At 36.9% G+C, this 23,582-nt stretch overlaps 1 protein-coding gene across 1 annotated transcript; it reads left to right on the top strand.

Moving 5' to 3' along the window:
• Positions 1-2,314: 2,314 nt before the first annotated feature.
• LOC145765673 (procollagen-lysine,2-oxoglutarate 5-dioxygenase 1-like) lies at positions 2,315-22,719 on the top strand. Its single transcript, XM_082577491.1, has 18 exons — positions 2,315-2,408; positions 2,840-2,937; positions 5,310-5,446; positions 5,868-5,982; positions 6,427-6,588; positions 7,448-7,511; positions 8,442-8,539; positions 9,038-9,142; positions 9,558-9,686; positions 10,053-10,174; positions 15,668-15,773; positions 16,055-16,176; positions 16,705-16,849; positions 17,200-17,313; positions 17,532-17,705; positions 17,871-18,017; positions 18,947-19,072; positions 20,006-22,719. Exons 1-18 carry the CDS (start codon positions 2,336-2,338, stop codon positions 20,159-20,161), a joined length of 2,193 nt encoding a protein of 730 aa, XP_082433617.1. The 5' UTR covers positions 2,315-2,335; the 3' UTR covers positions 20,162-22,719.
• The last annotated feature ends 863 nt before the right edge of the window (positions 22,720-23,582 follow it).

The following is a 23,582-nucleotide window of genomic DNA, read 5'->3' as shown; positions in this document are numbered from 1 at the left end:
CTCAAGCACAATCCTAGCTGGAGCACAACACCAGTGCCTCATCCTGGATCGCCAATACCTGGTAAAAGGAGTGGACAGACAACACCTCCAGACTCCACATCTTTGTTCCCGACGCTGGACCCATGCCACCAGGAAAGGAGCTCAGACGACCTGCCTGGGTACGGTTGAATCGCCTCCGCACGGGTGTTGGGCGCTTCGCTTCCTTGATGCACAAATGGGGCCTATCAACATCTGCGGCATGCAACTGTGGTGCAGAGGAACAGACAGCAGATCACATATCCTCTACCACTGCCCGACGTTTTTATGTTGTGAAACTCCAAGGGCAGTTGGCCTGTCAACGCTGGAGGATTCTACAATCAAGTGGCTGCTAGAAGAATGCCCAGACATTTGACCCCAATGAAATGTACCTAGTCCAAAAAACAACCTCTCATACTAAAGAAGAAGAAGAATCAATCAATCGTAAACTTCACTCTGTCAATAACACACCTCGCATCAAGAGCCTCTACAAAAGTATGCGTAACTACCAGGAATAACCAATCAAGGCTTTATCAGTCCGAGGATAAAGATTCAAAACCAATCAACCAATTAATTATTCGTAAATTCTTTATGCAAAAAGTTAAGCTTCCAGACTTGACTATTTTTATTTTAACCTTCTAGTTTCTCCACCTAGCTATCACACTGTATTGGCTGTGTTGTACATGTAACTGTGTGATTTTTGTTATTCCTTATAATTTTCTAACAACGCTTTTTTTTAGGATAAAACTTAGGGCGTTGGTGTAATTCTAGGTGAAATGGTGTAATTTGGGGTTTGAGATGGCGTCGTAAGCAAACTGGAGTCTGGCAACACAGGCCCAATGTTTTTTGTTTGCTTGTTTCCGCTCTGTCTGGTCAACGCAGTAATCTCATCATACACTGTCGCAAAAATCTCACGTAGGCATAGGCAACAGACGTTTGCCGGAGTTAAATCAAGTCTTTTAACCATTGTTGAAGTAGTTGATATGTATTAAGATTGCTTACGGCTCTCATTGGTTTAAAGCTGGCCTTTTTTGTTATGCCTCAACGTGATATCAGTTTATTTTTGTTCTGTTCGCGAATAAACAAAAATATATAAACTAGATGAATAAACAGAAATAATTCACGCAACAAGGGTGGTAGCAAAAAGTCATCAAAGTCAGCTGCCACCCAAAGAAAAACCCCAGTTAGGTTCATTAGTAATAGGCAGTGTATGATCAAGTTGCCTCTTAGGCAAGAAATCAAAATTTCGGGTGGCTTCCTACAGTATTGTTGGGTGGTTTCCTAATGTTGAGGCATAGAGAAAAGGCCTCGTTTCTGGTAGCTTCAAACCTATTCTGGCCATTGTCTGGCATCAAATCATGTGTATTGATGCTAGAGTAATGTTATTTAGGGAGATGTTGAAATGGCCCAAAAGGGATGGTGAAATGGCGCAAGAAGTACTTACCATTATTAGCAATTTTTTTGCAGCTAGTGTACAAGTTTTCACCCTGGTCAAAAATGGGAGCTGGTATACAAGTCTCCACTCTGGTAAAAATACCACGACGTTATAGACAGGAATCGACCAAGACTCATGGGTTGAAGTGTGTAAACAGTAATGTAAAAGTTTTACCCTATATATTTGGACGATTCCTGTCTATGATATGGTATTTTTTACAAAGTGGCTATTTTTACTCACTTATTGCCATGGTTACAATCAGGTGTTACCAGAGTTAGGATTAAAGTTAGGAAAAGTTAAAAGGTAAGGGTTAGAATTAGGAATAAGGTTAGGGTTTTGATCTTTGCCCAGGACTAAAAAAAATTCCAAAATATAAGTTTTTATCTTTAACAGCTTTAAACTTTTCTCAAATTAGGGCAGAATTCCTTATCTGGCAACGCTATTGAGGCTATATTTACACTCCACAGCCTGTTTTTACCAGGACGGAGATTTGTACACCAACTCCCAAAAATGCTATAACATGATAAATTAGAATCAACCAACAAATAGGCTATAGTTAGTGTGTGAATAGCATTCCACTAATCGAAAGCTGTTTTATGCCATAATTACTCATTCTGTTTTATGCCATTTTCTCATCCTATAGCCTACCCTAACCTTTAGGATTTACGGTTAAAAAATAGCAAAACAAAGGTAAAGTTGTGAAGAAGCTATTAAAACACTTCATCAGGCTGTATTTTGGTTGATTTTGATAAGTGGTGTCATAGCATTTTGAACCATGGTGGAGACTTGTACAATGTACACCAGCTCTGTTTTTTCATTACTCTACAATTTTTGAAACAAACTGCTCAATTTTTATGCTGTTTTAGAATATAATCATTTTTAATCATGTTAAAATTGTTGTCTTTATATTTTATTTATTTTGTTTACTTTCATAGTACAATCATTAATGGTGAAGAAGGTGAGTAAATTGTATGAAATTCTTTCCTTGATCAGTTTCAGTCGTGTGTTATACATCAGAAAGTGCAATATTGTAAATGCATCTTTTTCTAGTTTTTGTATGAGGATTAATTGAGGAAGTAATATGGTTAGCTACTGTTGTTTTGTATTGTCTCTGATGCATCACATTTATAATATAACATAAAATGTTAGTAATGCATAAATCCTTCGTTCCACTAATACATCAGTATATATATACTATATATACTGCAATTTCACAAAAATTAGCAAAGTGCCATGACATACATTTTATTAACTCCTAACTTGACATCCGTCTTGACTTGAATTACATAGGTCTAGAGTAGATTACAGATATTGATATCATAACCAACAACTTTTATCTTTATTGACGATTGTTAATATTTTATCTTAAAAATTACCTTCACTTTTCAGAAACCCCTAAATTGCTTATTGTGACTGTGGCAACTGATGAAACAGATGGCTACAAGAGGTTTAAAGAGTCACTAGATAAATTTGGATTAGAAGTTTTGGTGAGTAACGTTGTATTTTGTAAATAACATTTGACTACTTGTATTTGTATTCAGTGTGTTGCCCTTGTAGGGAAAAAGTGAGTCCCATACTTATCCAAACATCGGGGAGATAAGATAAGGTTCTTATAATAGGGTCATTCCATGCCAAATGAGCAAATGGGTTACACCACATGTCATAGATTTTATCGAAATTTGGCATACTTGTAGACGCCAAAGAAATATTAAGAATGCAAAAAAATTTTTGGAAAATTTTAAATATTAATAGAGTTATGGTCATTAGAAAAATCACCATTTTTGCCTGTTCCGCTTCAGTGATTTTGTCCAATTTCTTATTATCTTTCTAATTTCTTAACCTGTGATCAAACAAAATGGCTGAAAATTGCTAAACATACATTTAAAGACCCAAGGAATCCAAAAATGTAAATTAAAACGTTGACAGAGAACTTCTTGATATGATTATAAAGGTTTCAATTTGCTACATGCATTTTTTGGAGGCCAAAGTTTGGGGGCCTATAAAAAAAATGGGTATAAAAATTAAGAACTGAAATTCACATATTTTATACTTATATCAATACTCTTTCATTTCAAATAAAAAATATGAATTAATTTTGATAACTACTATAATAAAAGCTAAATTTTCTGACTTGCAAATTTTGTACTTTTTTACACTCATTGTTCAAGATTTTTGTCTATGACATCACAATTTACATTATTGCTTGTTGATGACATCACAATTTACATATTGTTTGTCATGACAATTGTTATGTAGCTCATGAATGAATTAAATGCTGGTAATGCATTTAGGTTTAGTGTTCAATTTTAGGTTGTCCTATTAGCACTACATTAGTTTTACTTCTACAATAACACAATTATTCATCACAGCAATGCGGCATTGCAAAAAAATGGAGAAATTGTGCCATAAAATTCACTTTGCTAGAAGCAGTGGGTTTGTGGGCATTGGTGGACTTGCAGAAACAGATGAACATGTTTATTATGAACATTAACATTTCTCTGCTTCAAGCAGATAGATGGGCTTTGAACACTTGAACAGTGGGAAAAGTAGATTTCCTGGTTGCAAGATCTGTCGAGTATGTTAGGAATAATACATTACTAATAGGACAACCTAAAATTGAAATCACAATTAAAAGAGTACAGTAACTAATTAACTCTACAAGTTACCACTAATATTACTATGGTGCATGGCCTACAACACTAAACCTAAGTCTAAGTGCATTATATACCAGTATTCAATTCATTGATGAGCTACATAACAATTGTCATGACAAACAATATGTAGATTGTGATGTCATCAACAAACAATAATGTAAATTGTGATGTCATAAACAAAAATCTTGTACAATGAGTGTAAAAAAGTACAAAATTTGCAAGTCAGAAAATTTAGCTTTTATCATAGTAGTAATCAAAATTAATTCAATTTTTTTATTTGACATGAAAGAGTATTGGTATAAGTATAAAATATGTGAATTTCAGTTCTTAATTTTTATACCCATTTTTTTTATAGGCCCCCAAACTTTGGCCTCCAAAAAATGCATGTATCAAATTGAAACCTTTATAATCATATCAAGCATTTCTCTGACGACTTTTCAATCTATATTTTTGGATTCCTTGGGTCTTAAAATGTATGTCTAGCAATTTTCAGCCATATTGTATGATCGTAGGTTAAGAAATTACAAATATGACAAGAAATTGGACAAAATCACTGAAGCAGAACAGGCAAAAATGGTGATTTTTCTAACGACCATAACTCCACCAATGTTTAAAATTTTTCAAAATTTTTTTTTGCATTCTTAATATTTTTTTGACATCTACAAGTATGCCAAATTTCAATAAAATCTATGACATGTGGTGTAATTTTTCAAAAAATTTGCTCATTTGGCATGGAATGACCCAATACTAAGCTTTTGGCACTAATGAGAGTGCGGCAGACAGTTCCTTTCTCTTAGCGTTTTTCCCTCAGCGTGTTTGCTCACCCATTTTATTACACCCTGGAAGAGGAGAGCGATGTTTTTTAACAATCAGCATCAGCCAGAGTGGAACCATGATTACATGATTGGAAAGCCTTATCTGCTGTGCCATCCCACCGTTTTACTGTGATATGATACAATTAATGTTTGCATTATCCATGATCCCAAGCCCAGTGTGTACTTTGCTTGATGATCTTGATAAAAACAGTTCCATAGCAGCTTAGTACTGAGTTTCTCTTGTCTTCTTTGATCTTTCTCTTCCTGATACAGTATTTCCAAATGTTAATCTTTTGCAGTGGTTTATATTTTCTGCCGACAGTATCCCATGTGTTAGTTACCGGTAATAGTTTTCCTGCACAAGCTTGTTTATTGTGCAACTGATTTTAGGTGCTTGGCATGCACAAGGAATGGCTTGGTGGAGATATGCGCGTCTCAGCAGGAGGTGGTTTCAAAATCAACTTGCTAAAAGAAAGTCTTGCAAAATACAAGGATAATAAAGACCTTATTATTTTCTTTTCTGATAGGCAAGTGCTAAACTAACATTTTCTGTGTGTTGCTATGAAGAAGATATAAACAGGGCAGTTGGTATTTTGTAAAAGTTGCTGCTTTAGTTTCAATCACAACTTAAGTGAAATTAAATTTTAAAAGGACAATAATTTTAAAAGATTGAGCGACCTTCAAACATCTGACTTCAGTAAAATTGGAGTCGGCAATTTATAAATCGAGGCGTCGGAGTTGTATAATTTTCGCTGTACTCTTCAGTGCTGGATATAAATGAGCAGCGCTGTGTCGCTGTTTTTGTTGCTTTGTAAAAAACATTTCTGGGTGAACAATTTTTTAAATCGTCTAATCTCAGTTGAAATGTTTGCAATGCCATTTTGCTCTTGCAATGCAGTATCAGTAACCAATACTTCTATGCCTTACCTTGCAAATTCTTGTTTGTAGTTATGACGTCGTCTTTATGGCCGGAGAGGACGAAATTATTTCGAAGTTCAAAGAATTCAACTCGAAGATTATCTTTTCAGCCGAGGCAACATTGTGGCCTGACCGCTCGCTGGAGGTTTGCTGACATACTTTTATAGCTTCTGTTGCACTTTGTACTCAACCACGAGCGGCTATTTGTTGCAGTGTCGTATACCACGCTTCTAACCCAGGGACCTCAATATCTAAAGATATTGATTTGAGATCTTATCGTTTACTCAGCTTATAATTGTGAATCTGGTATTGTAAAAGGATAGAGACCTTCGGGCTTCGGCCCCAGAGGCTCATACAAAAAGAAGTAGCACAAGCTTATAATTTGGAAATGACCATATTTGTCACTGTACACGGGGACATATATAAAGTTTATTTAGGACTAAATTGCCAAGTAATATTAACTATTCTGTTACATTTTGCTTTTGCCTTGACAAATACATTCCGTTAAACTATGTAGCCATTGCGTCTGTGAGTTTGTCTTTGTTTCTGCTTTGGTGAAGACTTTCCTTAACTCATTTTTATATTCCAGGATGATTATCCAGAAGTTTCCGTTGGAAAGCGATTTCTCTGCTCTGGTGGCATCATAGGTTATGCGAATGTTTTCTGGGAAACCATCAACCAATGGGAAGTCGCTAATTCGGACGATGATCAGCTTTACTATACCAAGATATACCTCAGTCCCACACGCCGGGTGCGTTGTTGTCTGTAATTTGTTGTGTCTGACTGCTTAGAAGAGAGCTGCTCGTAAAAAGAATTTCAACGGCTTTTACTGTACTAGCAACTGTTAAAAGAATCTAGTCACGAGTTCAGTACTCGCTCAAAGCGAGTTCTCAAATTAAAAACTCTTTTTTTTCTCTATCAGTATCGCCGTTTCACAAGGTCATCATCTAGACTGGGCAGTGGGCAATGGGCGTTTTAGGGTTGCCTACCATATATTTGTTGGAGTTTTAGTGAATATTCTGTGACAAAAACAAAATTAATTTTACGAAATAAAAATTTATTGAAAAAGCCGCAGTAAGTTGACAAAAACTCTTAATAAATTGAGTTCACCACTTGAGCTTGCTTTTTTTTCATGTAAGTATCAAAAATTCAGCCAATAATTCTTTATAAGCAGGTCCAGAGTTTTTCTTAATAAAGTAAAGCACAGAGTTGAAATGTACCACAGATTATGATGAGTGTGGCGTTGATACTGTTGGGATTTCGCCGAAAAACTTGGCTTGACGAAGTCAGCTACCACCCTCGTACAACAACAAATTAATAGACCTACCCTACTCTACAGCCTAATAAATGAGAAAAATCAACCAACTAAGCAAGTAGCAGAACAGAAACAAGGAAAAGAGGCAATACAGAGAATGTCCGTTGCAAAACTCAAAACTAATGTGTGTTAATAAGTAATACCGTGCAACATTTAGCATCATTTTGATAAATCATCGCTGTTGTATTACTTGATCTTATACTTTAATTGCAAAACAAAATCAGCTGTTGATCAAAGCTCTGAGATTTACTTCTTTTTTAAATGATGATGGTTATTTTATATATCTTCTACGCAGACGAAGTTGAATGCCACACTTGATCACACAAGCAAGCTAGTACAGAACATTAATTTTGCTAAGAGTAAGTCAACACGGTTTTTTGACATCATACTTGTATTGTGTTTTCATTCAGTCGTATGCAGCTCACAATTTCGGGTATCTCGCCGTCATTGGAATACATAATATATATGTTATGTAGCTCAATAGTGCCTGATAAATTGAAATTATATCTCCATTTTTTTACTTTTTGTTTACAGTATTTATAATTTCTTTGTACGTTTTTGTGTTCACTGCATTCGGACACAGTGTGGTTGCGTGGGTAAGCTTCTCTTCTAGCTAATGGAAAAATCATTTGTCCCGGCTGACGAAACGTGTCATTAATAAAGCCAGGTTATTATTTCGATATTTTGTAATGCACCCATAGGCTAGTGTATTCGTTGAGTTATTAATTTGAGCGTGTCTGATAAAACAACATTAATTTTTTCCATCTTGACCAAAATTCCTGTTGATCGGCTGTTTGGCGATCCCTGCCTTGAAGTCTATTCTGTTTGCCTTATCGTGTTTATTACACAAATTCTTGTGTAATTGTTCCATTTTATGACGTCCTTGTTACGAGTGATTGCATTTTATAATATTTCCCATGAGATCTTTGTTAGAACTGTTCAGACTGTGTAGGTTTAATTCAGAATTCATTCGTCAGAACGTTGCGAGCATAACTGCATTTAAAAAAAATCATCTTTGATTTTACACTCAAAATATGCAAGACAGCACTTTCGCTCTGGGGGAAAGTAATTACAATTGGCACTTTCATGGATAGATTGCATACTATAACGAAGGATTACTAACATTGTTTAATTCTTATAAAACTTTCGCAGCCCACCAATGTCTGCTTTCTGATTAAGGATGGTGAGATGTTGAAGATGCTGATGACACGGCAATGGAAAAAATCGCAACGGCAGGGCTTGTTTTTTTCATTATTACTTTAAACTCACAGTGATCCTGTCATCTGCAGGTGAACTGTCGGTTGTTGAGCAAGGTGACTTATCGAGGGTGAAGAATAACAAGTATTCCACCTACCCAAGTATGGTACATGGTAATGGTCCAAGCAAGGTGGGTGTGGGACTGAAAAAGTCTAATTTTATCACTGACAAACCGAAGCCTAATGATTAGATGGACGAAGTTTTGAATGAGCAGGAACATATTTCTTTTTGTTAATATTGTAGTACAACTTGATGCGTTATACTCACGTACGAACACAAATCATCACCAACCGACTGCTTGAAAAACGTTACATGTTTAAAACGTTTATCCTTTGAAAGTGTTTAGTTCAAGCAACATACAGTAAGTGAGTTTTTTTAGGTGAAATTTTAACTACAGGACGTGAAATCCATTTGGTTTTACTTTCTATTTCCTTCATTCACATGCGGTTTTTATGAGACTTTCAACGTCACCGTAGGATCGTAGTAAGAGACATGTTTCCAAAACATTTGGTGTTACAAGTAACTTACAACCGATCATCACCTATTATTGTTTGCCTTGTTAAATGCCGTTATTGTAAAGTCCCAGCGGTACATGTCTCCATCGTTCTCACGTCTTTTGATCTTTCAGATCCATTTGAATTACATCGCCAACTACGCTCCCGATGGTTGGCATAGCAACTACGGATGCAGGAAATGCGACCACGATTTAATCAACATCAACGAGATGGGAGATGTGAGTGAATGACAGGACTCAAGCGTGTCATGTTAAGAAAAAGACCTTAATAAATCAACTAACTCCTTGAACATTTGCAACACTGACTTAGAATGCCCTTAAGAAACGGATGCTTCACTGCCAACAGGCGGACCACTCTAATGACGCAAGATGTTGTCCAGGCCTTGCCAGCAAATAGAAATGAATGAATACTTCTTTTTGTTAAATCATAAACAGACGTGACCCAGCAACAACACTACATTTAACATTATATTTAACATATTACTTCTCTTTGTAGTTCAAACATACCAAGATAGAGCTATTCACAACAAAAACATTAAGATTGTTTTTGATTTTTCAAAAATTGACTTGTTCTTCGTCATTCCATAATTCTTTGTCATTGTCAAGGTGACACCTTGTTCTTTCCACTTTACAGGACTCCCTCCCCATCATCCAAGTGGCCATCTTTCAGGAGCACCCCACCCCATTTTTTGGAGAGTTTCTTGACAAAGTCGCTTTACTGGATTATCCCAAGAACAAGATCCATCTGTTTGTTCATGTCACAGTGAGTTTACAAACACCTATGACGTATGTTTTGTCACCAAACTGTCGTGGTTTGATTATTGTGACTTTCGATAGTTTTTGCATCTTGATATTTAAGAGATCAAATCACTGCATAAAACAGAGGTCGTTAACCCTTTTTCTTGGCACCGTTTTGAAATCACAAGTTTTTACATCCCATTCCAGAACGCCAGAAAATTATCATCCACAAAGGCCACATTCCAGAATGTGACGAATATTCTTACGTCATTTTATGAGTAACCTCAACTCTCTAGCATCCACTCACTGCCAAGGAACTTGTCTCGCGCTGTTTGGTGGTGCGTGCATTTTAGTTTAAAGTTTTCAACAAAAATTATATCATTGGTTTCAGGACGAAAATATTGAGCGAATCTTGGCGAAATTTCTGCTGAGTTACCGTTCAGCATACTCGGGTGTATACGTCATCGCTCCGCATGACTATACAGACCAATCAACGGCAAGAAATATGGCTGCGTAAGTTGCAAAGGTTCCGGTGATATTTCATATTGATAAGTTAACCGACTTGTTTTGTCTCAATTAGGGGAAGAAAAAACTCCACTACGTCAAACTATTTTCTAACCCGTCAGCATATTTACAAAAGGTTCCCTATTTTGTGCCTATCTCGAAAACTGACCAATCAGAAGCCGTATCGCTTTCTTACGTCATTGCGTCATTTACGTTTTCTTTCTTTGGTCTTCTGCTAGTAATGTCTGGTACAGGAGCAGGCTGGTAGGTTAAAGTTCGCAAGTTAGTCAGTTAATTGAAATGAATGAAAGCGCGCATAAAATAATTATCAATGGAAAATGAGTTAGTGTAATTTTCTTGGCACTCGATGTAGAAGTTATAGCAAGTTAGTCAGTTAACTGTAGCCTAGGTAGCCTACTGGTGCAAGTGAAATTGAGCCTGACAAATTGGCAATGTTAATTCTTTGGTAGCCTAACCTAGGCAATTGCTGGCATCATGGCTTCTCAGGTAGCCTACCACCTGTGCAATTGGTAAAGCGGTTAGAACGTTGCAAACTTGAGAAAGCCTGTGCAATTAATATCTTTCTCCAAGCTGGCTAACAAAACCACAGATAGTCTAGGCTGGTTGCCAGGGTCAGCAAAGTTGCCAAAGTTCAAAAATGAACAGCTGTTTCGAATATTGAAATTAAGAGAGCGAGGAGGTTCTGCTATTAACATTTTCTATTTCTACGCATAAATTCGTTGTCCTTGAAAGATTTCTGATTTCATCAGAATTGTAAGGCATGCAGTGCATGTATGGAGAATACGCCACTGAATTAAGCAATGTTTTATTAAAATTGCACACATTTTGCCCCCTAAAGTGGTTCTGTACGGTTATAGCTGTAGGCCTAGGCTATAGTAGGAAGTAAATCAATATTGGCTAACTAAAAGGCTAGCTTGTTAGTAGTCCAGAAAGTTATTTATAAACAAAAGTATATACATACATATGTTAAATTTTAGTAGCAATCCAAGGTTTTAATCGGATCTTTCATTTAGGTTTTATTGTGATTAATTCAGTGCTTTAATAATCTATATTTGTGAAATGGGGTTTGTGTGTTGTGTAACAAGCTGTAAAAGTGGGTACAAGTCTTGCAAGACTGCAGTGAAAGTACCAATGTTTTAATTTCCGAAAGATGAAGAAATGAAAAAAAGATGCTGCCTGTTTCATAAATTTAATTGCAAATGTGTGGAAAATCATGTCTGTTACAACACCTACAAAAGGTAAGAATAAGATCAAAAGAATGGCTTTAGTTTGATTGTTAAATTTAATTAATTAGATTGAAATTGTGTAGAGGGACAACAGTACTTATTACGGCCCAGCAAATAAGTTTTGCTCATTTATTCACCGTCTTCTGACTTTAATTCGAGGCAAAAAAGGTTCGTTTTAGCGAGGATAGTAGGTCTAAATTGTATGTTGTGTACCAATGGGTGTACACTACTCAGAAATTGCTAATGTGCACTGTATTTTTTCAGCTTTTCGAAAAAGAGATGAGATGTGTTTTCCAATTGAAGCTGATGGAATCAAACAACAACCGAGTTTGACCTTCTTGGGAAAAGCTAGAGATCTATTTATACTTTGGAAAAAAAGAAACCTTTCTGGGCTCACTTCACAGACATTTACTGCATGCATTCAGACCATGGGTGCGGTTCCAGAGTTCGCGCAACATTGATAACCAATCCTGGGTTTTTTTTTCGCTGAGACTTTTCGGTCATTTGTCCGAAATGACTTGAAAAAATTCGGTCATTTTTTATTTATTTCGGTCATTTTTTCTGATGAAAATATTTCCTTTGAAGTAGCTGATACAAACGAAAATTTGCACTTCCTGACTAGCTACAACATTAAGTTTCGCTGAGAAACGTTGTCGTGTTTTATCTGAGAAAAGTTAGAACAGACAAACGTTACTTTCAGTCTTCGAAATTAACATATTTTTATTTTTGCAAAAACATTGTCAAGGTCAAACGGCAAAAGTTGAAATTGCCTCGGCAATTGCATGTGAACGTTTATTACGAAAAAATTGTACCAAAACATGTAAAGCGAAAAGCAAAATATATACTAGAGTAGTCTATCACGACCGCACTGTTTGATTTATTGTGATGTAATAATACCAAAAACTAGCGATAAAGCGAGCAACGCGATACGCACGCTGTTAAGTAATAAACGTTATATAACTGACGGGGGGAAAGTAAGTTAATTTTGGGTTGATTCAATGTTCGAGGCAACACAAATCGATTTAATTTTCCCGGCGGGTTATATTGCGTAACAACAGTACCCAATAAGAAATTTACGTTTGTTTTACATTAATTCGACATCTAGTGGCGTTGAATTATCATAAAATAACGTTAATTGCTCAACCAGGTACCAGTAACAAATTAATAGCTTCCTGCGAAAAGATTGCCTCGATTTACGTTTACACTAACATAATTTCGGCACAATTGAGATACTGCGAGCAACACAAAGTCGCGAGGCGCGATAAGGAGTAGATGCTTAGACTAATTTGACGTCTACCATCGTTGAATCAATGCAAATAGGATGATATTTTTATGAAAGATTCAATTCTCTCAGCTGGGCACGTGTCTAAGCGCCGGCGAAGTAGGAAGTAACCCAAATAAAACATCCAGCAATAGTAAGAGTCTGGTGTAGTCCAAGAAAATTATTTTTTTTTGTAATCTTTTGGTCCTTACAAGCGCTCCTGTGGCCTCAGCATTTTTATTGCCAACGCTAATGCGCCATTCACGCATCTGCGTCGGCAATCACCTCGGCAAGTGCCGATTGCCCACGCTAATTTCGAAGACTGACTTCTGTATTTGCGTTATCACATATAATAAGACATTGAATCAACGTTTAAACACTAAGTCTACGTCTTGTATTTCCGATTGACAAGAAATCGTACAGTGGCGCAAGAAGCTTCTTTGCAATCACTGAAATCGATTTGAGCGCGTACGTATTTTTTCGGACATTTTGACCGAATTGACTATATTTTTTTCGGACATTTTGCTAAAAAATCGGTCAATGACCGATAAATGACCGAAAAAAAAAACCCAGTAACCAATCATCATTTCACCTATGTTATTTGTTATACCTCACAGCCAATGGAATTGCTACTCTCACACCTTAACAGTTTTTTCAAGCGTGCTTAGTATTGTACTGTAATGTTTATTGTATGCTTACTTCACATTTATTTACAACCAATCGTATGAAGTGAGTATTGGTGAAATTGCTGTTGTATTCTTATTGAATAAGATCAAATTTTCATTGATTAGCAATACCTTATTGTGGCAGGGTAGATTGTTTATCAGTGTGTTGTGATTTGACTACATAATCTCCTGGTCATTCCGGACTATTTTTGATGGCCATATCTCGAAGAAGTATTTGCTTATTTTTTATTTCTTTTATTTAACATGTGATATATTTTATTAAATACAGGTCGTCTTTACGAAGCAGACACAAAATGCTGACTTTTAATATGTAATCACCCTATCTACGAAGGGATAGGCCTATAGCTGTTTGCATGATTAACTGTCTTAGTCATTGATTAAGTATATTTACATCTACTTGTGTATATCACGAAACGTAGTGTAATCTAAATGGCGATATAAAGTAGATATTTACATTATAGAATATTTGACTTGGGTAAACTTGATCAAAGTGTTGGAAGCATTAATTACGTTGTTCAAATTGCTTGTATCATCAATCTTATCATTTACTTGCTTCCTTGATTGTCACTATTGCATGGTATTGTGCTCTGTCATGTTATACCATCTGATGTATCTTCTTAAAGAAGTAAATTGTAGTAAATGAATTTTATGCATAACGTTTATGTTTTCATCTTACCAATAAAGTATCCTTAAAGATGACAATCATATTCCAATCATATGCAGGACATATTTAAGCAGGATGAAGAGCAGCTGTTTACATTTGAATCATGCCAGGTGGTAAGATTATTGGTATCAACGAGCTCCTGCAGAGCGTGCTCTTTGTGACCATAGATCAATATAACCTGTTTAAAGGTATGAACACTGATCCTCTAGACAAGTTCCATGCAACGCACTTCTCTGCAGTGGCGTAGCAGCCACTTGGCGGTTCTGGCTCTGCGCCAGGGGCGGCAAAATGAGGCTGCACAGTGCACACAGCACGAGAAATGAAGTAATGCAAAAATAAATAAAAAGTAAAACAAGAAAATGATTTACAAAGAGACAGCTAGTACACCTTAAAAAATTTAAGGATATAACAACAGCTAAAAAGCTCGAGTTGCTTCTTGCGTGATGTTGGATAGCTGTAGCCTACTTTGTCTGTTGTTCAATTTTTAGTAACATTTATTAGGTCATAAATCTAGAGGAGTTTCTCAAAATGATAAAGCCGTATTTACGTTCTACCATGAATGATGATCGGCTATCAGCTCTATCGATTCTTTCTATAGAAAGAGATTACGTTCAAAAACTTGATTTTGAAGATATTATCGCTGATTTTGCTTCGGCGAAAGCTCGAAAAATTCAATTTTGAGGCGGCTATTGATCTATTATTTGCCTAATACATTTGTTGTCCATTTTTTGTCTTTCATTTTGTCGTTGAGTCTTCCACATTTTTCTTTTATTTCATTAGAAAAACAAACATATCCTTACTTAACGCCAACGGTTTGATTTCTAATATGCTTTGTATTTTGCATTTGGGTTGCAAACGCAGAAAGTTATGAGTCAAAATTTGTAAATTATAAAGTCAAAATTTCAAGATTTCAACTTCAGTGAAATGTTTGCAACATATATAGGAATGAGATGTAGGGGTGAAATGCTTTCTTTTTGTCCGATAGTCCAAATCTAAAATTGTAAGAATTGGATTGTAAGAATATGTATTGTAAGAATTGGATAATCATCACGGTTCATTACTGCACATTGTATATTCAGTGATTATTTGATATACACAAAAATCTTACGAGATGTAGCCTGCCACAGTACTAGCCTAGCGATTAGCCTGCCAGACAGCAGAGCAGACACGAACAGCGAGCAAACTAAAGTTGCCAGATGTTTTTAAAATTTATAGCCCAACTGCTACTGAAAAGTAGCCCAGTCGTCGAAAGTGATGAAACAAGTCCAGAATATAGTCAAAGCTTTTTTTGTGAATATAAAACAAAACAAGAAAAAACTCCACTGCTAACATTTTTCCGCGACTTTGAAATAAAACTAGCCTAACTCCAGGGGAAAACCGCAGAACTGGCAATCCTGGAGAAAACCTACGAACTCGACGCAATCACGCAAAGAAACTTTGCAAATGAGTTGACGTAAGAAAGCGATACAGCTTCTGATTGGTCAGTTTTCGAGATAGGCACAAAATAGGGAACCTTTTGTAAATATGCAACCCGTCAGGATTTAAAGTTCAAAGCAAATGTTTCAGCACTAAGGCTTGTTGCGATCTTCGTGTTTTATTTTTTTAATTTGTATTTTTATTCTGCCAATTTTATTTATTTTTCAGAGAGCAGTGTGTTAGTACCTCTTGCGGTTATCAGCTAAGCATCGATTCAAACGTTCAAATCACAAATCCAAAAACTATAAAGTTTCTTATCTCGAAAAATAAGCAGGTATCGCGCCAAGTACAGTATATTCATTCTGTTAGTGGTGTTTTTTTCTGATTTGGTTTTACACCCAATTGCTCTTTCGTTTTGCTGTGATTAAACATCTACTGGAACTTAAGTCCTGCGGCTGATAGACACAACTCAATGCACAAAAAACGTACGCGATATATTGATGTTGTTTTGTTAGGTAAGATGATTTTTATGTTTTTCCAATCACAGTCACATTCTTGAGACATTGCAGGATGTTGCGCCATCCAGCTTTTGACTTCGTTCCTTATTGTTAACAGATGGTGGCGCCATTGGTAAAGCGAGAAGGCAAGTTATGGAGCAATTTTTGGGGAGCTATAAACATGGACGGCTACTATGCGAGATCCGATGACTACCTTGACATTGTGAACGGGGAAAGAACGTGAGTGATGGATTAATTATTATGCATGTTGCGTCTATGTTTCATACAGTACGTTGCCTTGGGATATTTGCATGCCGATATATGCCACAACAGTGTATATAGACATGGCAATCCTGTATAGTAGCCTTCCTTTCATTCCTTTATGTATTAATATTGCATGTAAAGCATATCTTACTCAATGCACAATACTAGAAAAGATGGCTGCTAAAATATTGAATACAATTCGAAAATGAATAATTCGATAGTTTGACCTCAACATTGATTTGAGAAGATTTAATTAACAAGTCGTGTTGGTTTGACTAAAAATGAGGGCTAGCTTTTCGATGTACCTATAGCATCACAATGGTTATGGTATCACTGATACTATTGTTGTCCACTTAAGCTTGTATTGCAACAAAAACCAATGTGTTTGTTGGTAACTAATTTCCTGTGCAGTGCTTTTGTTACGTTTAGTTTCTACGTCACAATAAGATTTTGCAGCCGATGAGTTCAATGCGTTTTATTCAAGATTTTTTTCTCTCATTTCAGAGGAATTTGGAACGTCCCTTTTATTAACGCATTGTACTTAACAAAAGGGGAAACCCTGAAATATTTCCAAGAAAAGAAAGTGAAACTCTACAGCTATGACGATCTGGACCCCGACATGGCTTACTGTGCTCATCTGCGTGATGATGTGAGTGATATGTGACGTAACTTTTGTCTATGACAATAGCATTGACTGAGATTATTTTTATCAAGTAATAATGAATTTTATGATTTATATTCGAAGCCGAGTTGATTGTGTTTGAAAGCACTAGGATATTGACACTTTAAAAGTTACTCGCACTTTTCTCAGCTACTTATGGCCTGCTGTGGTGAGGCTACAACTGACAACACTGGGCCTTAAATCGGTGTTTACCTCCTTGTTATCCGATGTCGGATCCATTTTAGTTCATCTCAATAAAGCAAAATGAAAACGCTCGTTTTGTGCGTTATAGGATAAAGCGTGCAGTGCATTGTAAACAATCACTTGATGCCTCGCAGGGCGTGTTCATGTTTGTCACCAATGAGGAATCCTTCGGTCGGCTTCTGTTCACTGACAATGTCAAGACGAAGCAAGTCCAACCAGATCTGTGGCAAATCAAGGATAACCCGACAGTGAGTGACAATTCCATTGTGCCATGGTTGTAAAGTTGTACCCCATACGTTGAAAAATGGCATTTTTAGTAGACAAAAGTATCAAGGTTTGGCTAACATTTTCATTTTGCTTTAAACTCCGTTTTGTGTTTATACTTTTAAATTTCTTTTGGTGCAAACTTTAATATATGGACGATTTCCCCTGTAGCTCTTTCATCATGTCGTTTTTTGCTCTCCAGGACTGGGAGGAGAAATACATTCACCCGGATTTCTGGAATCAAATTGTGGATGACTTCGAGATAAAACAACCCTGTCCAGACGTTTATATGTTTCCGCTGATGACCGAACACGCTGCTGACGCATTTGTTGACGTCATGGAAACGTACGGCAAATGGTCGGGTGGAAAGAATCAGGTCACTATTTTAACCAAGTTTCTATGACAAAAATAGTGGATTTGTGACGCAATTGTATAGTCTTATTCAGTAAATACGTAAAAATCACCAGCTGAACGTAAGAAAGTGCCATTCGAAACTAACATTGTTACGCAACAACGTGTGACGTACGACGTGGCAATGCAGGACACCAGACTGGCTGGAGGCTACGAGAACGTACCAACGGTTGACATTCATATGAATCAAGTCGGCTATGAGAAGGAGTGGCTACACATGCTTGCCACCTATCCTACGAAAATCGTCGAGAAGGTCTACCCTGGTTTCTATACTAAGGTATGCTGGTTCGATTCTTGCACCAGGTGCTTGCAGTTTAATAAAGGTGGTACGGAAACAGGCTTATTTTACATGTTCTGAGAAGGTTTCTTGCCAAGTTTAACTTCATCGTAAGTTTGCTAGATGCTGAATCAATTTTTACTATGTTGGAAAATATTAACCCAGACAGCAAACGTCGTTTTTACATCGATTCAACGTTGAATTAATGTCAAAAGCGACTGATTTGCTGTTTGGGTAAGTACATACCTATTGCTGGCTGTGCTGGAACTTGACTTTAGTTTGTACACTATCGTGCTCTAAGTCTCATTTCCACAACCATTGCGTACATGCAAGGGCAGGAAATGCTATGAAATGGAATGAAAATTGTGTGTATTGTTTGCCTTCCAAACTCTTCTATTCAATATCTGTTCCATACTTTCGTAATCTCAAAAAGGGCCTTTTCAGAAGCTGCAAATTGGCCATACGCCAGTATTGATATGTCTTTCTCTGCGTTTTGCTTCAAAGAAGTCTGGTTTTCATCCCAAAACATCAGGGTCGATCAGTCGTCTGCATTGACTTCTGCATTTCTCTTCATCGTTGGCATCTTCAGTTGTATGTTCCGTTGATATGTCATTAAAGTTAAATCAGCATCCTGATTTATGATGCACTTGTCAGGTCTACCTTCATACTACAGTATTGAGCTAGTTTGCCCAAATTATAGTTTCTAAACACCCAAGTGATCTTAAACTTTTCCAAGACAAAATATGAAGATAACATTGAAATGATGAAGCATGGAAGATTCCACAGTTAGACTTGACTTTAGCATTCCACAGCGTGTTTTGCGTCTGGGTGATATTCAGTCAGCAAAAATTGCCTTTTTTGCGTCGTTGTAACAAGGGCAATTTTTTCTGGCTGGATGCAAATTGCTGGGCAACTTGACGTCATTGTAGGCGCATTCCATCATGATGTTTGTGGTGAGATACAAACCAAGCGAGCAATCCTTCCTCCGACCGCACCATGACTCCTCCACGTGGACCATGAATTTGGCTTTAAACACTCATGAAGTCGATTATGAGGTAAAGCAGACTTAATTACTTACGTTCGATATAACTGTGCTGTCAATTGTTATTGCAAGAGCTTAATGATAATTATAATGCTTGTTTTTATATAGCACTGTGTCCATAGCAGAATGCGTTGCTCCTCAGCGCTTTACAAAGCAGACAGTCTTAGTGGATAGAAGCTTTCTTTTTGTATGTTAGTCAATCCTAAATATTTGCTCTTGGGCTATGTCTTATAGAATTTGTTCATTTTAACATTTGTACTGTAAAGGTAAACACAACAACGACTTGAGTTACAGCTAAAAGCAATTACAAAAATCTTTTGTTTATTTGTGAAATCTTAATTATTTACCAACAGTGCTAGCGAGGCATTGTCAGGCAGCTTCGGTGGCTCTTTCAATGTCGTGTGGGAAGTTTTTTTTCTATGTGGCGACACAATAGGCACGCGACAATACGTGTATTGAACACCACTGTGCGTTGCCACAACTGCCACAACACTTAGTTGTAACACGATAGCGCTATTCGTCGCTTTAACAATCATGCTCGACCGCAGTATACTTTATGAAGCGCTGTGTTCCTCTCAACGTTTTGGAGAAAATAGTGAGTGTTGATGATGCATTTATGGAATTCTTGATTAATTGTATCTTCCGACCACCAGCCTGGGTGTGGAAGTGGAGCTAATGTTACGAGTATCTCTACCCCTGAGCCAACTTCGGCTAGTCCTGAACACACGCAGGGACTACTCAAGTGCAATTTGACCTCATTTTCTTGCCTTTCTTCGCTCTCTGTGTGACTCCCAATGTTAATATGTGATATTTATTTTTGTTAGTGTATAAGGCACTTTGACTGTTCTGACCAACACACAAGAGCGTCCTATGGTATTTAAACAACCCCGTATTGCATTTTTTAACTACGAAATCTTATGTTACAATGTAATGATATATATCACAGGGAGGAGGCTGCAGGTTTTTGCGTTACAATTGTTCCGTCACAAGCATCCCGAAAGGACACGCTCTAGTGCACCCGGGCCGGCTCACACACTACCATGAGGGGTTGCAAACTACCAAGGGGACTCGCTACATTGCCGTGTCATTTGTGGACCCCTAAGCCATTTTGTAATGCGGAATTGTTGTTAGTTAGTTGCCTTTGGATTAATTGCTTGGACTTTTTTTTCTTTCTATGTTTAAATGTAATCAAATGTTTTGTCAATCAACATTGATAGCTTGAACTTGATGGCTTGCGAAGACTAGCGTTTGTCACCAATAATTCTTTGAGACACCATGCAATCGCATCTTATAAATGTTTTCCTAGTTGCTATGACAACCATTGGGACAGCAACGTTTCGTTTTTGTTAAAACTTTCAAGTCATCAGAAGATTTTATTTGCATTCACCGTGAAAACCATCGAGACATCTCCAGGCAAAAGAGATCGTCAGTTGAAGTTGCGTGTGTGACGTCACAAAGTGGCACAATAACGTTGAAATGAAATAGACAAAGACAATTGATTTTCCCAGAAGTAGTTTTGTACAGTCGTGGCCAAAAGTTTAAGACCACACTTGATTTATGACGTTTTTTGTATTACTTCATAATACTGTATCAGATATTGTTTCAGTTGCATTATCTTTATTCTGGGTCGGAATCTGATGTAATCAGTCATTATTGAGCGAATATCAATTGAACATTAGCCAGTAGAGATTACTTTTCTGTATTATTTATCTGCCTAAAATGGGTAAAAGGTGCTCTCTTTCTGAGGTTCAGCGATGTCAAATTGTTGTTCTCCACAGGGAAGGATGCACAGAATGTCACTTTGGTGAGCAGCTTAGATTTAGTAAAACTGCTGAGCATCAAGTAATTGTGAAAGTTAAAAAATCAGGAACTCATGCTGATGCAAAACGCAGTGGTTGTCCCTGAAAAACAATTCCTCGAGATGACACCTTCATGAAAAGGGAAGTGGTGAAGTCTCCAACATGTTCAGCCAAACAAATCAGGGTCAATGTAAATGAAGCTGGTATTCCAATCAACAGGAGAACTGTTAGCCGCCGTTTAGTTGTAGAATTATATCTGAAGTCACAAAAACCAGCAAGAAAACCGAGGCTTACACCAGCGATGAAGAAGAAGGGTCACCTGTTTGCGTTGCAGCACACAGACTGGACTTCTTCCCAATGGTCTAAAGTTTAATTTTCGGACGAATCAAGTGTCCAACAGTTTGGTGCAAGAAAAAGAAATGTCCGTCGACCCTCAGGAACACAATTTGATGAAAAGTATACCCGGCAAACGATGAAACATCCACCAGGTGTGATGATATGGGGAGTCATTTCGACCAAAGGTACAGCGGAACTCCTTTTTCTAAAACCAGGAACCACGATGAACGGCCAAAATACTTGAACTTAATGAAGGAGAAGCTACAACTGCACAATAATGCACATTTCGATGCATGAGTGCACTATTTTTGTGCAAGATGGATCCCTATGCAATCGTTTAAAGATGGTAACAGAGTTTTTTAGGGCTAAAAAAATTACTCTTCTGCAGTGGCCGGGGAACAGTCCCAATCTTAACCCTATCGAAAACTTTTGGACTTTTCTCAAGAATAAAGTAGCTGAAAAGCATCCCTCGAGTATTCCTTCCCTAATTGAAGCAATCAAATTAGTCTGGATCCGTGAAATTCCTGAAGAACTTTTCAAAAATTTAATCGAAAGTATGCCCAGACAAATCAAGGCCGTCATCAAAGCGAAAGTAGGACACATCAAATATTAAAAATTTGAGATTTTGATGCAAAATACAATATAAATGCTTATTACGTTTTCTTATATATAGTTTAGCAAGAAATAAGCAAAAAAAACGACAAGAAATAGAATGGAGAACTGATTTTCTCGAAATTTGAGGTTTGGTCTTAAACTTTTGGCCACGACTGTATATAGGCTACCGCGCTTCTTTTGTGTTGCTTTATGTGCTTTTTCTGTAACTTGCTCAGCATATATGCAGTTGATTGTCAACCAATAAAATGAACGCGTTTGTAATGAACTACGCGACGTTACTATTATGTGTTGAAGAAAACATGCCTTTTTTGCAACTGTTTTAACCCTCGCACTTGAGACTTTTCTACATGTCTTTTTGAAATTGCATTATTTCTGGAACTGTTTGACTGCAGAACTTATAAGAAAGCTTTATATTATCAACGTAAAGGAATCCAGTCAACAATGTCGTTGAATTGTTAAGTTTTTTTGTTTGTTTGTGCAGGTTTGCATTGCGTTCCGTTGACTGATCTCGTGTTAGGATATAACTGGTACTGTCAATGCCGATGGATTGCATATCCTTTAGGCAAAATTTCAATAAGTCACAAACATATACACAACGCCTGCTCTTCACGATACGGGCTCATATATACATAACACACCACCGCCAATTTGAAGATATCTTCTCTCTACACCGTGAACAGACATTTCCCTTAATTTGATTGGCTCATTGAAATATAGGCTATTCACAATGCGATACTTTTACTTTTTGCTTTAACTTTTTATGTATTCCTACCCAAAGCCAGAAGATGGCCGACTGGTTTGTCTTGTGCTAAATTTTCGCCAAGCGTTTTAGCGGCTTTAGTGATGCCTGTAATATTTGCATGCTACATGATGGCTTACTTGCAGCATTATTATTATGACGCTACAGACAAAACTATTATCGCTTGTTTTTGTTAGCAATCAGTCATGCGTGAAAAGGTTGCGCATCTTTAGACCAGTTAAGTGAAACACGTGGGGCGAATACAACAGGACAGCAGCCGCGCTGCTAATTTCAGGTAACGCGATATGAGCTAAATCACGAAAATGTTTAACGCATATACGTTACAGCAGAGTAAAATAAGTACGCACCTTTGTCAGGAGTAAGCTTCAAGCGTTGGAGGCGATTTCAGGAATATTTTAAAGGCAGTTAGAAACAATATTATGTTGTTTTGACACAAAATACCGTGTTTTCATAGCCTTTCTAAAATTCTAAGCATCTTTTTAGTGAAAAGTTTCGTTTTAAAATATTAATTTTGTTTCGTTGTCACCTCGAAACATACGACAATCTCCTGAGACAAGTTGGTGCCTTTGAGTTAGTAGCCCAATGCTTCTTGAACTTTTTTAGTTTTGTTCACCCTTAGCATCTATCTCCAGATTTCATTCACCCTTGTCTCATGATATGATAAAACTATCTCGTCTATATAATATATAACAAAATATTTTTATTAGGCTATATATTTATAAAAAAATATTGAAATTTATAAAAAAAACAATTGGTTTTGATAAAAAATGAAAAACTTAGAATTGATTTTGTTTTTGGAAATTCTCTCCTGTTCACTGAACAGGTTGAACACCCGGAATATCCGCCCTGCTCGCGAGCTATCATCCATTTCTGACGGTTCACCCTTTTTGGTTGGTTCACCCCTGCAAAAATTTTATTCACCCTAGGGTGAACCATTCACCTGTTTAAGAAGCACTGAGTTAGCCTATGTCCCTTGAAGAATCACTAACTTCGTTATTCAAGTTACCTAATGT

The sequence above is a fragment of the Aplidium turbinatum genome, chromosome 2 (assembly GCF_918807975.1).
Source record: "Aplidium turbinatum chromosome 2, kaAplTurb1.1, whole genome shotgun sequence".
NCBI lineage: Eukaryota > Metazoa > Chordata > Ascidiacea > Aplousobranchia > Polyclinidae > Aplidium > Aplidium turbinatum.
The sequence above is the reverse complement of the archived record's forward strand: the minus strand, read 5'-3'. Positions and strand labels throughout refer to the sequence as shown.

Coding starts and splice junctions, on each gene's coding strand:
- LOC145765673 (XM_082577491.1), top strand. CDS start 2,336: ATGTTAAAATTGTTGTCTTTATATTTTATTTATTTTGTTTACTTTCAT. Junction 5,983..6,426: donor GGCCTGACCGCTCGCTGGAG/GTTTGCTGACAT, acceptor TTTATATTCCAG/GATGATTATCCAGAAGTTTC. Junction 15,774..16,054: donor TTATCTCGAAAAATAAGCAG/GTATCGCGCCAA, acceptor TATTGTTAACAG/ATGGTGGCGCCATTGGTAAA.